This window comes from Pseudorasbora parva, chromosome 18 (assembly GCF_024679245.1).
Source record: "Pseudorasbora parva isolate DD20220531a chromosome 18, ASM2467924v1, whole genome shotgun sequence".
NCBI lineage: Eukaryota > Metazoa > Chordata > Actinopteri > Cypriniformes > Gobionidae > Pseudorasbora > Pseudorasbora parva.
The window spans coordinates 35,484,870-35,499,161 of NC_090189.1; the positions used below are offsets into that span (position 1 = coordinate 35,484,870).

The window sequence follows — 14,292 nt, forward strand, 5'->3', positions numbered from 1 at the left end:
GTGTCAGGGTTTGTCTGGAAGCATCTGAAGTATAAAAATTATCTGTAGACATGACGGGCGGCAAAATATCACAAGAAAAGCTTAACATGTACTTACAACTGCATTATTTATCTGTATTTTCTTCATTAGGATGTTGAAAGCAAGTTACGAGAGTTTCATTCATAATGTTTCTACTTCATGTAACACAAGCACTCATACTGGACTAAAGCTGTTCTAATCATGTGATCACGGAAAAACATTTCTTGGGGCGTGGTGAGCTCGTGCCAGGGTGTGGTAGTGAGCCGTTGGAAGTACCATAGACATCATATACGTAGACACCCCATGATGTGCTGGAGCGCCATATTGGTTGGGTCTCTCCACTCAACGCTAGCATTCAGAGTCAATAGAGAGCGAGCAATTATGCCTGTATTTTATGCAGCTTACGGTTGCAATAATGCAATATTCATACCAGATTGCATGGGATTACATTTCACAAGAAAGATTGAACAATAATTTAGGTTATTTTACAATTTATATATCATTATCATTTCATGCTTGTGTCATTTGTGGTGTCTGTAGGCCTATTTCACAAAGTAAGGCTGCAACACATCGCAAAATTAACTACCCTGGAGTTACAGAGTGCAAGCATACGCAAGAAGCTGTGCAAAACAGTTTTTTTTAAAGGATTTTAGCTCCCCAGTCCCAGTTGCAAGCCTGACAGGGTAATGTAAGATGCTGGAATGACCTGGAATTATAACGTTTACTTTAGGCCTTTAAAAAATAATAATTCTGAGCTGGTACAGTATATATGGGAGCTTGTATGTGTTACAGAAGGTGAGTGAGTGAGTGTGTGTGTGTGTGAGAGAGAGAAATAAATCTACGACTTATTTTGTTGAAATAACGACTTATGTTGAAATAATGAATATTATGTTGAAATAACGATTTATGTTGAAATAACAAGTTATTATCTTAAAATAACAACTTGTGTTGAAATAACGACTTATTATGTTAAAATAACGAGATATTATGTTAAAATAACGAATTATTATCTTGAAATAACGACTTATGTTAAAATAGCTAATTATTATTTTGAAATAACAAATTATTATCTTGAAATAACAAATTATGTTGAAATAAAGACTTATGTTGATATAACAATTTATCTTGAAATAACGACTTATTATGTTGAAATAAAGCGATAAGGTTTAATTTTTTTTTCTCTCCCACCATTTTTTTTTTTGTTTGTCACCATGCGGTTCCATACTTTAGATAATTGTGGCTTACTAAATGAAATACTGCGCTGTTTATGGGCCATTTAGGCAGGCATACATGTTAAAATGGCTTTTAATAATGGCTGTTAAAAAAACAAAAGATTCATAAAAAAAGAATAATGAGGATTGTCTCATACATTCAAAAGTGTGAAATGATCGTTGAGTTAGTCAAAGTGTACCGTTCACATGCCGTTATCTCCCTGCCCTCCTTGTTGGATTCGAACAAACATATGACTCAGATCTGAGGGGAAGGTAAAAAGTTCGTCTCCAGCTTTTTATTTTTAGGATGCAATATATAGGAAAAAGAGAAGAGGTGTGGATTTAACCAATGAGAGAAAGATTACATCCCATATACATCTCATGGTATGGGGACATGCTACAGGTGGTACACTTTTAAAAATGATGTGTTAAAAATTAACACAAAATTTGTGTTAAAGGATACGTAACACATTTTGTGTTACTACAGACACATGATGTGTAAATATAGTGTTCAGCTGTTTACACAATTACTGTGTAAAACACATGTAGTAGTATGTTTACATTAAAAGCATATTTTCTGTTGCAAATACTCAATGGGTTGTGGCAACTTTAACTATTGGATTTATTTATCACGTTGCAAATGTGAATATCTCATTTAACTCTCTGGGGGAAAACAACCCAAAACAACTAGGTTACCGGAATGACATTGCTGCGCATGCGCAGTCGTCGTCCGTTTCCAAATGAGAACCGAAGCTGGCCAGCCTGTCAGTTCTTCAGTCTGTCTCAGGTGAGTGAATTTAATTAAACGCGTAAAAGAGTGAATATTTCTCTGCCTAACATGAGACAGATTTGTGTTAATTGTCTAGGAAACATAATTTGTTTGTTTTAACCGTTATGCCGTTTCCATGTTCCCACACCGAATGTTAATTAGGTCAGCGAGCTCTCACGTTTTGCAAAGGGGTTTATAGGTAACGTTATTGCTTTTAAAAATACTTAAAGGTTAATATGCATGGTTCCTTAAGTTTGTACTCGTAATAGTCCTTTTTGGCTTTTACCAAATACTATGCGGTAGTTTAAACGACGTTGTGGCGACGTGTGTTGTGTATTTTTTTTTTTTTTTTTTTTTTTTTTTTACAGTCTATGGTTGTGTAACGTTATCTTAGTTTAAAAAACACGCCACTTTGTGCCAGCGGCTTGTCACTGACGAAAGTTGTATGGATTACGGGATGAAAACATTTAACATTTACATTTTCTCATTGGTTTATATTATGACTCTTATATGATTACGGCATTATAATATGGTGTTGTTGTTATTATTATATATTTTATCTAGGTAATGGAAGACCAGGATCCAGTCACATCATATTACACTTGGTAAGTTAATACATGTTTAACAAAGCTGCTGAGCACTTTACACAAAGGTTGTTTTATAATTTGTTAATATTAATATTTCATTGTTTCTGTTTTATTCACTGCATGTGGACATTGAATTTTCCAAGATGACAGGTGGGAAAGAAGACAGACTGGAGAATGCTGATAATCAGCAGGATGGTAAGGATTTTTTTTTATTTCTGTGGCATGTGCACACATTTCTAAATGTGGTAACGTGACAATGACATGTACATTGTAACACTCAATTCATAATTTAGTAATCATTTCAAATAGACACTATGTTAATCCTCATTCATCATCATCTACCCACGGCATCTTGGAGTAGCGTCACTGTCAGTAAAAGCTGTTAATTTTGCTCACATACTCCATTGGAACTGGCGCCAGTATGCATTATGTTAGCTTTTAATAAAGTTGCAATGTCGCATGCAACAACATTTTCTGATGCTTTTCATTGTTTCATTGTTGTAGGCTGGTACCAGTGTAACGTCTGGCATAAAAGGATCATCAATGTCAACTCGGCCGCAGCTGGTTTCCATCGGCTCTACAGGACATTAAAGGGTTAGTTCACCCAAAAATGAAAATTATGTCATTAATGACTCACTCTAATGTCTTTTAAGATATTTTATATTTAGTCCGAGCGCTTTCTGTATCTCCATTGAACACGTATGTATGGTATACTGTCCCTTTCCAGAAGGACCAGAAAGGTAATAAAAACATCATCAAAGTAGTCCATATGTGACATCTGTGGGTTAGTTAGAATCTCTTGAAGCATCAAAAATACATTTTGGTCCAATAATAACAAAAAACTACTATTCAGCATTGTCTTCTCTTCCGGGTTTGTTTTAAATCCGCGTTCGCGACTGCGCAGTGTTATCTGGTGCGCACAAGATTCGTTTATAGTCTTCGCTTCGCTTCGTTTATTGCAGTCGCGAACGCGGATTGAAAACAAACCCGGAAGAGAAGACAATGCTGAATAAAGTTGTAGCTTTTGTTATTTTGGGACCGAAATATATTTTCGAAAAATTCAAAATTCGAAAAATTCTAACTAACCCACAGACTTCACACATGGACTACTTCGATGATGTTTTTATTACCTTTCTGGAAAGGGACCGTATACTGTGCATATGTTGTCAATGGAGAGACAGAATCTCTCAGACTAAATGTAAAATATCTTAAACTGTGTTCTGAAGATGAACGGAGGTCTTATGGGTGTGGAACGACATTAGGGTGAGTCATTAATGACATAGTTTTCATTTTTGGGTGAACTAACCCTTTAAGCTAGTATGTAATTGTGGAAAATAATAATTATTTTGCTCTTCCCACTTGATGTCAAAAGCCTCACTTGTGCTCTAGACAAACTTTTCAAATACTATTGGCTGTGTAATCTTCAATATCCATGCCAACTGTCTTCAGTTTTCTCATTTTTTGATTATGTGACCTGCCTTTGTCCCAGTCCACTTGCAAACGATCAAATGCTGCAGAATTAATTGCCAAATTGTAGTGTTGTGCCTAATTTTAACAGACCATTTATAACTGTCAAAAGTGCTTGGAAAATATTTTTGTCAATACAAAACTTGATTTGGCATTTAAAGGGTTACTTCATCGCCTTTTCCATATTAAACTGTTATTCGCTTAACTAAAACGAGTTGATACATACCTCTCTCGTCTCAGTGTGTGCACTTAATCTCTCTGACACGCAGTGATGATCTGATAGCATTTAGCTTAGCCCACTAAGCAAAGTTCATTCACTATGGAACCAAACAAATCAAGTTAGAAGTGACCAAACACCTCCACGTTTACCCTCAAGATGAAGGTGCTTGGTACTTCTAACTTGATCTCTGTTTGGTTTGATTAAGGAAAGTACATGCACTCTTTAGGTAAATATGAATTATGTGTGTGGTGTGATATTTTATTGACTTCAATTTTTAAGTTTTTTTTAATCATATTTGATGTATGTTGTTATTTAAATAAGTGTTTGATTCATGTTTTGTATGATTCATGTTTTTAAAATGCTTATTTTTGTATTAACTTGTTTATACAGTTAATTCCAATGTTAAAACCAGAAAAAAGCTAAATAAACACAATATATGATCAGTAGTCAATGCTTCAGTGTGATTTTATAATAAGTGTACATATTGTATTCTGATCTAGCTTTTTCAATAATCTTTTATAGTAAAAAAAATAAATAATAAATCTATAACACACAGTTGTGTTGGATGTACAATCAATCAATCAACTTTATTTATATAGCGCTTTTACAATCACGATTGTGTCAAAGCAGCTTCACAGTGTCAAACAGGATAATATTGCGACAAAATTTGATTTGGCTGTACAGTCGTACTGGAGAAAACAGTGATGTTATCAGCTTATTTTAATTTATCATATAGCGACAATGTTGGCAGAGCAGTATTATAGTTTATAGAATTAAATAAGACCTAATTCATATATTTTATTTGTATAATAAGTTGAATAACTTTAATCATATTTTTAGTGTCCCCAACTGAGCAAGCCAAGCCAAAGGCGACAGTGGCAAGGAACCAAAACTCCATCGGGGCATGATGGAGAAAAATAAACCTTGGGAGAAACCAGACTCAGTCGGGGTGCCAGTTCCCCTCTGGCCTATTAACACACCGTGTAAGATTATTATTCTGGCAACCTTACAGGTCGGAAATCATATTAGATCGGATTATTCAAAATTTTCAGGGTATCACGGAAGAGACAGATTTATTTAGGATGGGGCGTCGATTACACAAGAGTATGAATACATGAAAGATCGGAATTATTGCGCCGAAGACGGGTTTTGAGCATGTCGTGCCAGTGAGGCAAATTCGGAGGAGACACCATTTGACACGGCTCAGCAGACACTCCAGGATGCGTTGGTCATGTCCAGGCAGGTCCACCATCCGATCTGGACAGGGCCCAGATCCGGGATAAACCTCGGGATAAACAGAGAGACTAACATTAGCGTAGATGTCACTCTTTTTATGATGTAACGAGAAAATCAGGTGTTATGGGAAGTGTTCCCGGTTCCGGCTGACCTAGTTAATGCAGCCTAACAATCAGTCAATTGAATTGAATAATGAAAGTTAAAAATGTTCTATGTGTATGCCATAGTAAAGAGATGTGTTTTTAGTCTAGATTTAAACTGACAGAGTGTGTCTGCTTCCCGAACAATGCTAGGAAGACTATTCCACAATTTAGGAGCTAAATAGGAAAATGATCGACCGCCTGCAGTTGATTTAGATATTCTAGGTATTATCAACTGGCCAGAGTTTTGAGACCGCAATCGACGTGATGGAGTATAATGCGTTAAGAGCTCGCTTAAGTACCGGGGAGCTAAACTATTTAGTGCTTTGTAAGTAATAAGCAAGATTTTAAAATGTATGCGATGTTTAATAGGGAGCCAGTGCAGTGTTGACAGAACTGGACTAATATGATCATGCTTCCTGGTTCTAGTAAGAACTTGAGCTGCTGCATTTTGGACTAGCTGGAGTTTGTTTATTAAGCGAGCAGGGCAACCACCCAGTAGAGCATTACAATAATCTAGCCTTGAGCTCATGAACGCATGTACTAACTGTTCAGCATTTTGCATTGAAAGCATGTGCCGTAATTTAGATATATTTTTAAGATGATAGAATGCGGTTTTACAGATGCTAGAAACGTGGCTTTCAAATGAAAGGTTGGTATCAAAGAGCACACCCAGGTTCCTCACTGACGACGAGGGCTTGACAGAGCAGTCATCAAGTGTTAGACAGTATTCTCGGTTATTACTTGTGGAGCTTTTCTGTCCAATAATTAAAAATTCAGTTTTATCTGAATTAAGTTGCAGAAAATTACTATTCATCCAATTTTTTATATCAGCTATGCATTCTGTTAATCTTGTGAATTGGTAGGTTTTGTCAGGGCGTGAGGAAATATAGAGCTGAGTATCGTCAGCATAACAATGAAAACTAACGCCATGCTTCCTAATGATATCTCCCAGTGGTAGCATATACAGGGTGAAAAGCAACGGTCCTAACACTGAGCCTTGCGGTACCCCATACTGAACTTGTGATCGGTGTGACATCTCTTCATTTACTGCTACAAACTGATAACGGTCAGATAAGTACGATTTAAACCATGCCAAAGCAGTTCCACTAACGCCAACATAATTTTCGATTCTATTCAGAAAAATATTGTGATCGATAGTATCAAATGCAGCGCTAAGATCGAGTAACACTAATAGAGAGATACAACCACGATCAGATGATAAGAGTAAATCATTTGTAACTCTAATTAGAGCAGTCTCGGTACTATGATACGGTCTAAATCCTGACTGGAAATCCTCACATATACCATTTCTTTCTAAAAAAGAACATAATTGTGAAGACACTGCCTTTTCTAGTATTTTTGATAGAAACGGTAGATTCGAGATTGGCCTGTAATTGACTAATTCTTTAGGATCAAGTTGCGTTTTTTTAATAAGTGGTTTAATTATAGCCAACTTAAAAGTTTTCGGTACATATCCTAATGTCAAAGATGAATTAATGATATTAAGCAGAGGATCTATGACCTCTGGAAGTATCTCTTTTAATAGCCTAGTCGGTATAGGGTCAAGCATACATGTTGTTGATTTTGATGATTTTACAAGTTTAGCCAATTCTTCTCCTCCTATAGTAGTGAATGAGTGTAATTTTTCCTCAGTGACCCTACAATGCTCTGTCTGAAGTGATACTGTAGTAGACGGCTGCATGGTTATAATTTTATTCCTAATATTATCAATCTTACTAGTAAAGAAGTTCATAAAGTCATTACTGCTGTGTTGTTTACAAACATCAGAAGCTGAAGCTTTATTTTTTGATAATTTAGCCACTGTATCGAATAAATACTTAGGGTTGTGTTTGTTTTCTTCTAAAAGAGTTGAGAAATAAGCAGATCTAGCAGTTTTTATGGCCTTTCTGTATGCAATCATGCTCTCTTTCCACAAATTGCGAAAAACCTCTAGTTTTGTTTTCTTCCAGCTGCGCTCCATTTTTCTGGCTGCTGTTTTAAGGGCCCGAGTGTGCTCGTTGTACCACGGCGTTGGATTATTTGCTTTAATCTTCTTTAAGCGCCGGGGAGCAACTATATCTAAAGTGCTAGTAAGGAGAGTCAATAGTTTCTGTTGCAGCATCAAGTTCATCTTGGCTATCTGTAATGCTGAGGAGATGGAACTGATGAGGAAGATTATGTACAAAGCAATCTTTAGTCGCAGCGGTTATCGTCCTGCCATATTTGAAGCGAGGGGATGGCTTTGCAGCCTTAGGTTAATTAAGTATACACGATATTAGGTAATGATCTGAGATGTCATCGCTCTGCTGCAGAATTTTAACAGTATCAACATTTATTCCATGTGACATTATTAGATCTAAAGTATGATTAAGGCGATGAGTGGGTCCCGATACGTGTTGTCTAACTCCAATAGAGTTTAGAATGTCTCTAAATGCCAATCCCAATGCGTCTTTTTCATTGTCTACGTGGATATTAAAATCCCCAACAATTAGTACTTTATCTACAGCTAATACTAACTCCGATACAAAACCAGCAAATTCTTTGATAAAGTCTGTATTGTGCCCTGGTGGCCTGTATACAGTAGCCAACACAAATGTCAGAAGGGATTTATCATTTACACTACACAGCGTTACATAAAGCACCAAAACTTCAAAGGAATTATATTTGAAACTAGACTTCTGAGTAATACTGAGAATATTATTATAAATTACAGCAACACCTCCCCCTTTACCTTTCAGACGTGGCTCATGTTTGTAACAATAATCTCGGGGGGTGCACTCATTTAAAGTAATGTAATCGTCAGGTTTTAGCCAGGTTTCTGTCAAACACAGCACATCTAAGTTATGATCTATAATCATATCATTGACAACAAGCGTTTTTGGCGAAAGGGATCGAAAATTCAGCAACCCAAGCTTTATCAATTGTTCATCCGTATTATATCTGTTGTTTATTTGTTGGACATCAATTAAATTTTTACTGTTGAATGGTTTTGATGGTTTTTTGTATTTACTAATTCGGGGAACAGACACAGTCTCTATATGATAATATCTAGGTGAAAGAGTCTCTATGTGCTGGGATTTAGCTGACTTTGGTGACGTGAGACAGCTAGCAGACGGTTGGTTTAGCCAGTTTGTCTGCTTCCTGACCTGGGCCCCAGTGAGTCAAGGTTTAGCTCTAAGATTACGTGCCAAATTACTAGAGAGAAGAGCAGCACCAGCCCAGGAGGGATGAATGCCGTCTATCTTCAACAGGTCAGGTCTGCCCCAAAAACTTTTCCAATTGTCTATGAAACCTATGTTATTTTGCAGACACCACTTAGACAACCAGCCATTGAGTGATGATAATCTGCTAACTATTTCATCACTCCTTTTCGCAGGGAGAGGACCAGAGAAAAATGCGGCTTTTGACATCGTACTTGCGAGTTTACACACCTCTTTAAAGTTAATTTTGGTGATCTCCGACTGGCGAAGTCGAACATCATTAGTGCCAACGTGAATAATAATCTTAGAGAATTTACGATTAGCCTTAGCCAGCACTTTTAAATTTGCTTTGATGTCAGGCGCTCTGGCTCCCGGTAAACATGTGACTATGGTGGCTGGTGTCTCTATTTTCACGTTCCGTGTAATAGAATCGCCAATAACTAGGGCACTTTCAACAGGATCCTCAGTGGGTGCATCACTGAGTGGGGAGAACCTGTTTGATGTTCTAATCGGAACTGAAGAGTGTTTTTTTTGATCCGGGACTATGCTTTCTCATCGTCACCCAGCCCTGCTGCGCGGGCTCAGCCGGAACCAAACAATGAGTGTTCACTAAGCTAGTCGCATCCAAAGCAGTATCTAAAGCTGTTACATTCTCACTACTCTCACATAATGCTTGGATGCGTGTCTCTAAATCTGAAATCTTCTCCGTCAGCCTGATTAATTCCTTACATTTATCACATGTGAAGCCCTGTTCGTCAACGGAGATAGATATGCTAAACATGTAGCATGCAGTGCAAGTGACAATGACAGGAGAAGAAGACATGGCTTACCGTATTCGTTGATGAATCCAAAACTTACCACAGTTGTCTGATGGAGTCTTTTTAATAATCCAACTCACCACAGTTGTCTAAAGAACTCAGAAAACAGGAGACCTGGATGCTGGGATGGAAAGCTACCAGGCTAGCGAAAAGCTAACGTGTGGTAGTGATTTAGATTTAAAGCTAGTAATGTCAAATTTAAATTGATAGGCTATGTTAAACACTATATGGTGATGAGCAAGTTATATTTAGCAGTGTAAATTACAAAGAAAATATATCAAATAGAGATTCAAACACAGCTATACAGAGCTACAAACAATGAGGCAGCAGCAGCAGCAGGCAGACAGACAGGAGCAATCGATCAGGATGTCGATCATGTACACAAAAAGTACACATTAATGTGTTTAGTAAAGTAACACATTTGTGTGTATATCTCCACAACACATAGTCTGTGTTGTATTTAACACAACATGTGTTGTCCCTGAGCACACTCAGAACATGTGTTGAAAACAACACATGTTGTGTTGTTTTCAACACATTTGTTTTAAGAGTGTACTTGCATTATATAGAACACATCTGGTAATCATTATAGCAACCAGGAGATCCTTCCGATCCAGCTATCCTCTTCCATGTAAAGAGTAGGGACCATGAGACCCTCTCACCGGACAAACCTAGTAAGCCTCTGACAGGAGAAACATATGTGGGGAGGGGATATGCTTCACTTAAAGAAAGAGAGAGAAACAGAGAAGACAAAGGGGAAAAGGCAGGCCACACTTTTATTTGTGTGATCTGGAATGAAATGATAAGGATCATAAAGGTGATTACTTAAAGGGTCAATGTTGAGATGTACATAAAAACCTTTCAATTGTCGAGTGAGCACATTGAAGCATTAATTGAGCTATTCTCCTTGCCAGACATTAGACAAAAGACTACAAAAGGCCAACAAACTTATTTGATAAAAGAATCTCTAAAAAAAATCCAAACATGGTCTTAGAAAATGTTTCATAAAATTCACAGTTTTGGACACAGCCTCAGATTTTAAATAAAGCATGAACACACTTGTGGCTTCACTTTAGTTGTAGTTATAAGTAACTACACTGTAAAAAAATTCCTGTAGAAATTACAGTAACTTACTGGCAGCTGGTTGCCAGTAACTTACTGTAAACTAACTTTCAGTAAAAATACTGTATTACTATTTACAGTACAGTTTATCTTACTGTAATTTGTTTTACAGTACCATATATTTTTTACTGTGAAACTTACAGTAATTTTATTAATTTACTGTAAATCATTTCCCACTTTTCCTTTACTGTAAAACTGTACAAATTGCCAATTACTATATTTCAACAGGTCCTCATAAATAACAATAAAAAGAAGCAATGACAACTGCTTAATTTTTTTTAAATTTTGGTTTTAAAACTTTGTTTTCTGAAAGCCTGCAGCAACTTTTAAACATAACATTTTTAAGACTATTCATGAACAGATTCAGTCATAAAAACTTACAAATTCAAAAGAAGGGCTGTACAGTAAAAAAAAGAAAGTAAAAAAAGTCTACAAATAATAGTAAACCAGAACAAGAAGACAAAGATTAATAATAACAGAAGAAGAAAAAAACAGGAAACAACATTTAAGAAAAAAGTTTTTGCTTAGTTATGGAAGCTTGTTTCCGGCACAGAGTGAAAAATAAAAAAGGTAATTGCAAAAAATACAAAAGATACCAATCACATCGTGTATAGAGTCGGTGGGCGGGCTTAACATAATGACGGCAGAGTTGCGCTTGCCTGCCACTAGTAAACACAGAAGCTGGAGAATGGCGGTCTTTCGAATCAGCTTTGACCGCGACTCTGGAAGACTTGGAGTTAAGCTTATCTCTGAGAAAAGAACAAAGAACGGCACTGAAGTCATTCTTAAGAAGGGAAGATGTGTTCGGAGTTTTGCTGACCGGATACGGCGAAAGTTTAATATATCAACTAGCTCCACTTCACGTTGCTCTGGTTGGTTGTAGCGCTATCCTATCGCGTGCACAGAGAGTTTGAAAGACAACCGTTTATCCCGCCCCTCGGATTGAGCTGTCAATGGTGAGTTCCCAGACCAAACATCTTGATGTAGGTCTGACTTGTCAGGCTACTATCTTTCCATTTCTTTTGCTGACCTGGAACTTTGAGGAGCACTTGCTGTGGTCAGGGTTAATCCTCACAGTGGACCTTTACATAAAAGAAAGAATTTGTAAGATCATTTGATGTGTAAAAACATTTTAAACATTGGTGTCATTTACTCACACTTATGTTGTTTCAAACCCATTAGACTGGTTCATTTTCAGAATAAAAATAAATTAATCTCTCTCTCTCTTTATTTTTGTCTATCCAGTCAACCAAAGTTTTTTTAGTATCAAGTGCATAAAGACAATGTTAAAGTAATCCATATGATTTGAATCCATATGCACTTTTTGAAACGGGATATTTTGGTTAAGTGGACATTCAGTGGATGGACAAAAATTATGAGATTAAAAACATCTTAATTTGTTAAAGTTTGGAACAACATGAGGGTGAGTTAATAACAGAAGTTTCATTTTTGGTTGAACTATTCATTTAAATCTATTAAGATAAGAAACACAGGTTTGATACCAACTGAGGTACCAAGTCGGTACTGAAATTCAAAAAATGTGATAATATTTGCATTTCTGAACGGATTCTTAAACACCTCTGATTCACCATAGTGTTCACATGCTCGTAGTATATCTGTGATTGGAGTGAATGCTAGTATAGTCACATTTTTTTAATTTCAATACCAACTTGATTTTGTAGTTGGTACTTTTGACAACACTAGTAAGTACACAAATCTACAAAATGCATAACATTGTTCTACTGGTTTTTGAATATTCTATACATCATAGATATTGTGACTTTAAAAGGGATAGCCCACCCTAATATGAAAGTTTTCATCACTTCAAAATATTATATGTAAACATCTTCAAAATATCTTCTTTTGTGTTTCACTGAAGTAGTAAGTGATGACAGAACTTTCATTTTCATTTGGATTGCATTTGGTTGGACTATCCCTTTGATGTTTAATATTATAGTATACTGCAAGATGTACTTACCTCTGAAAACTCCAAAGTATTGGTTGCTTCCACTTGGTACTCGATGTTTCAATTGCCAGCATCAATGCATTTTTCTGTGTAGAACGGAATCCCCTAAAATAATAATAATAAATTGATAAATGTAGTATTTAACTTCTGAAAAACATTTCACATTTTATTTTGGTGTCAGTGACAGTATGTAGATAGAGCTTTTGTTATTAGTTTAAAAGGATAGTTTACCCAAAACTGACAATCATAATTTAGTTAGGCCTACCTTTGTTATTCAAAAATGATTATCATCATTTAGTTACCCTTGTTATTCAAAACTTATTAAAGGAGATGTTAAGCAGAATATTAAACATGGATGAATAATGAACATGCTACAAATAAAGCAACATGTTTGCTTTTAAAAAACTATCCTAGAAGTACATGATTCTGGATAAATTGACAATCAACTTTTTTTGTTAAAAATAGAGTTCACATTTCTCCCATGGTTATGCAATTATAACAATTATAAACAACAATTATAAATAATATGAAATTTCCTAGAGTTGCTGACAAAATATATTATTGCTGCTATCCATTTAAATGTTTAATTGATTTTAATTATTATTAATAGTTAATACATACATCCGTATATTAATCTCTTTTAATGAAAATGATAAATTATAACTACTATAAATACTTTTTAGAGCCAGAAATCTGACATTGACATTAATTTATATATATATATATATATATATATATATATATATATATATATATATATATATATATATATATAGCATCTCGAATGTACAATCTTAGATATGAAGAAACGAGGGGGGAAAAAAGATCAGATACGAAAAGCTCTGGCTTCGTGTGGACAAAGACTGGCCCATTTGGTCGACACTGTACAGTGTACAACCTTCAACGCTGAATCTAGAAATCAGATCGTGCTGTTCCGATCTGTTCGTTATGTGATCCGCGGCCTTTCTGTGTTTGCGGTACATGTGTGACTGAAGTGCGGAGAGGCTTTGGCACGTGCACGGGGGATTCAGGAACGAACTCCACACGCAAACCTGAAGTTCGCCATGTTTTTGTGCCCTTTGGCATAATTAATAAAGGCAAATAAGATGCCACAGTGCTTGCATATGAACATTGCGTGTTTTATTCTAACAATAAATGCATGCTGAACATTTATATGGTGTACGTAATAGGTTATCGGCAGACGATTGTGTAACTTAGCGGGGGTAACTTAAATGACTGACTTTAAACTAACGTTAAACCCACAAAAGCTCGTTTTTTCACGTGAACACTCACCTGCTCATAATGTGGTCGTCAAACCTAAGACAGAGACCAGGTTATGTCACTATTTTGATGGTGAAACGTCCATAAAAAGGAAATTAAAAAAAAGAAATATTAATATTTGGAATGAGTGGCGCCACAAATCTCTCTGAGCTCTCACAGTCTCTCCACACAGTAACGTTATGTATGTGAGGTGGCGTTGTTTTTTTCTTCTTTTTTTGTTAATTAAACTACAAATATAAAATATACAAAGAATA

General features: G+C 36.0%; 1 protein-coding gene and 1 long non-coding RNA gene across 2 annotated transcripts; one reads left to right on the top strand and one right to left on the bottom strand.

Annotated features, from left to right (window-relative positions):
- The first annotated feature begins 1,971 nt into the window (after positions 1 to 1,971).
- On the top strand, positions 1,972 to 3,384 carry LOC137045879 (uncharacterized). The gene is made up of 4 exons (XR_010898877.1): positions 1,972 to 2,016; positions 2,563 to 2,603; positions 2,729 to 2,780; positions 3,090 to 3,384. It is a non-coding gene; the product is annotated as an uncharacterized lncRNA (long non-coding RNA).
- A 4,410-nt stretch (positions 3,385 to 7,794) lies between these two features.
- On the bottom strand, positions 7,795 to 11,983 carry LOC137046048 (uncharacterized). The gene is made up of 2 exons (XM_067423101.1): positions 11,967 to 11,983; positions 7,795 to 8,795 (listed from the first exon to the last, which is right to left on the bottom strand). Exons 1-2 carry the CDS (start codon positions 11,981 to 11,983, stop codon positions 7,907 to 7,909), a joined length of 906 nt encoding a protein of 301 aa, XP_067279202.1. The 3' UTR covers positions 7,795 to 7,906.
- Between the last annotated feature and the right edge of the window lie 2,309 nt (positions 11,984 to 14,292).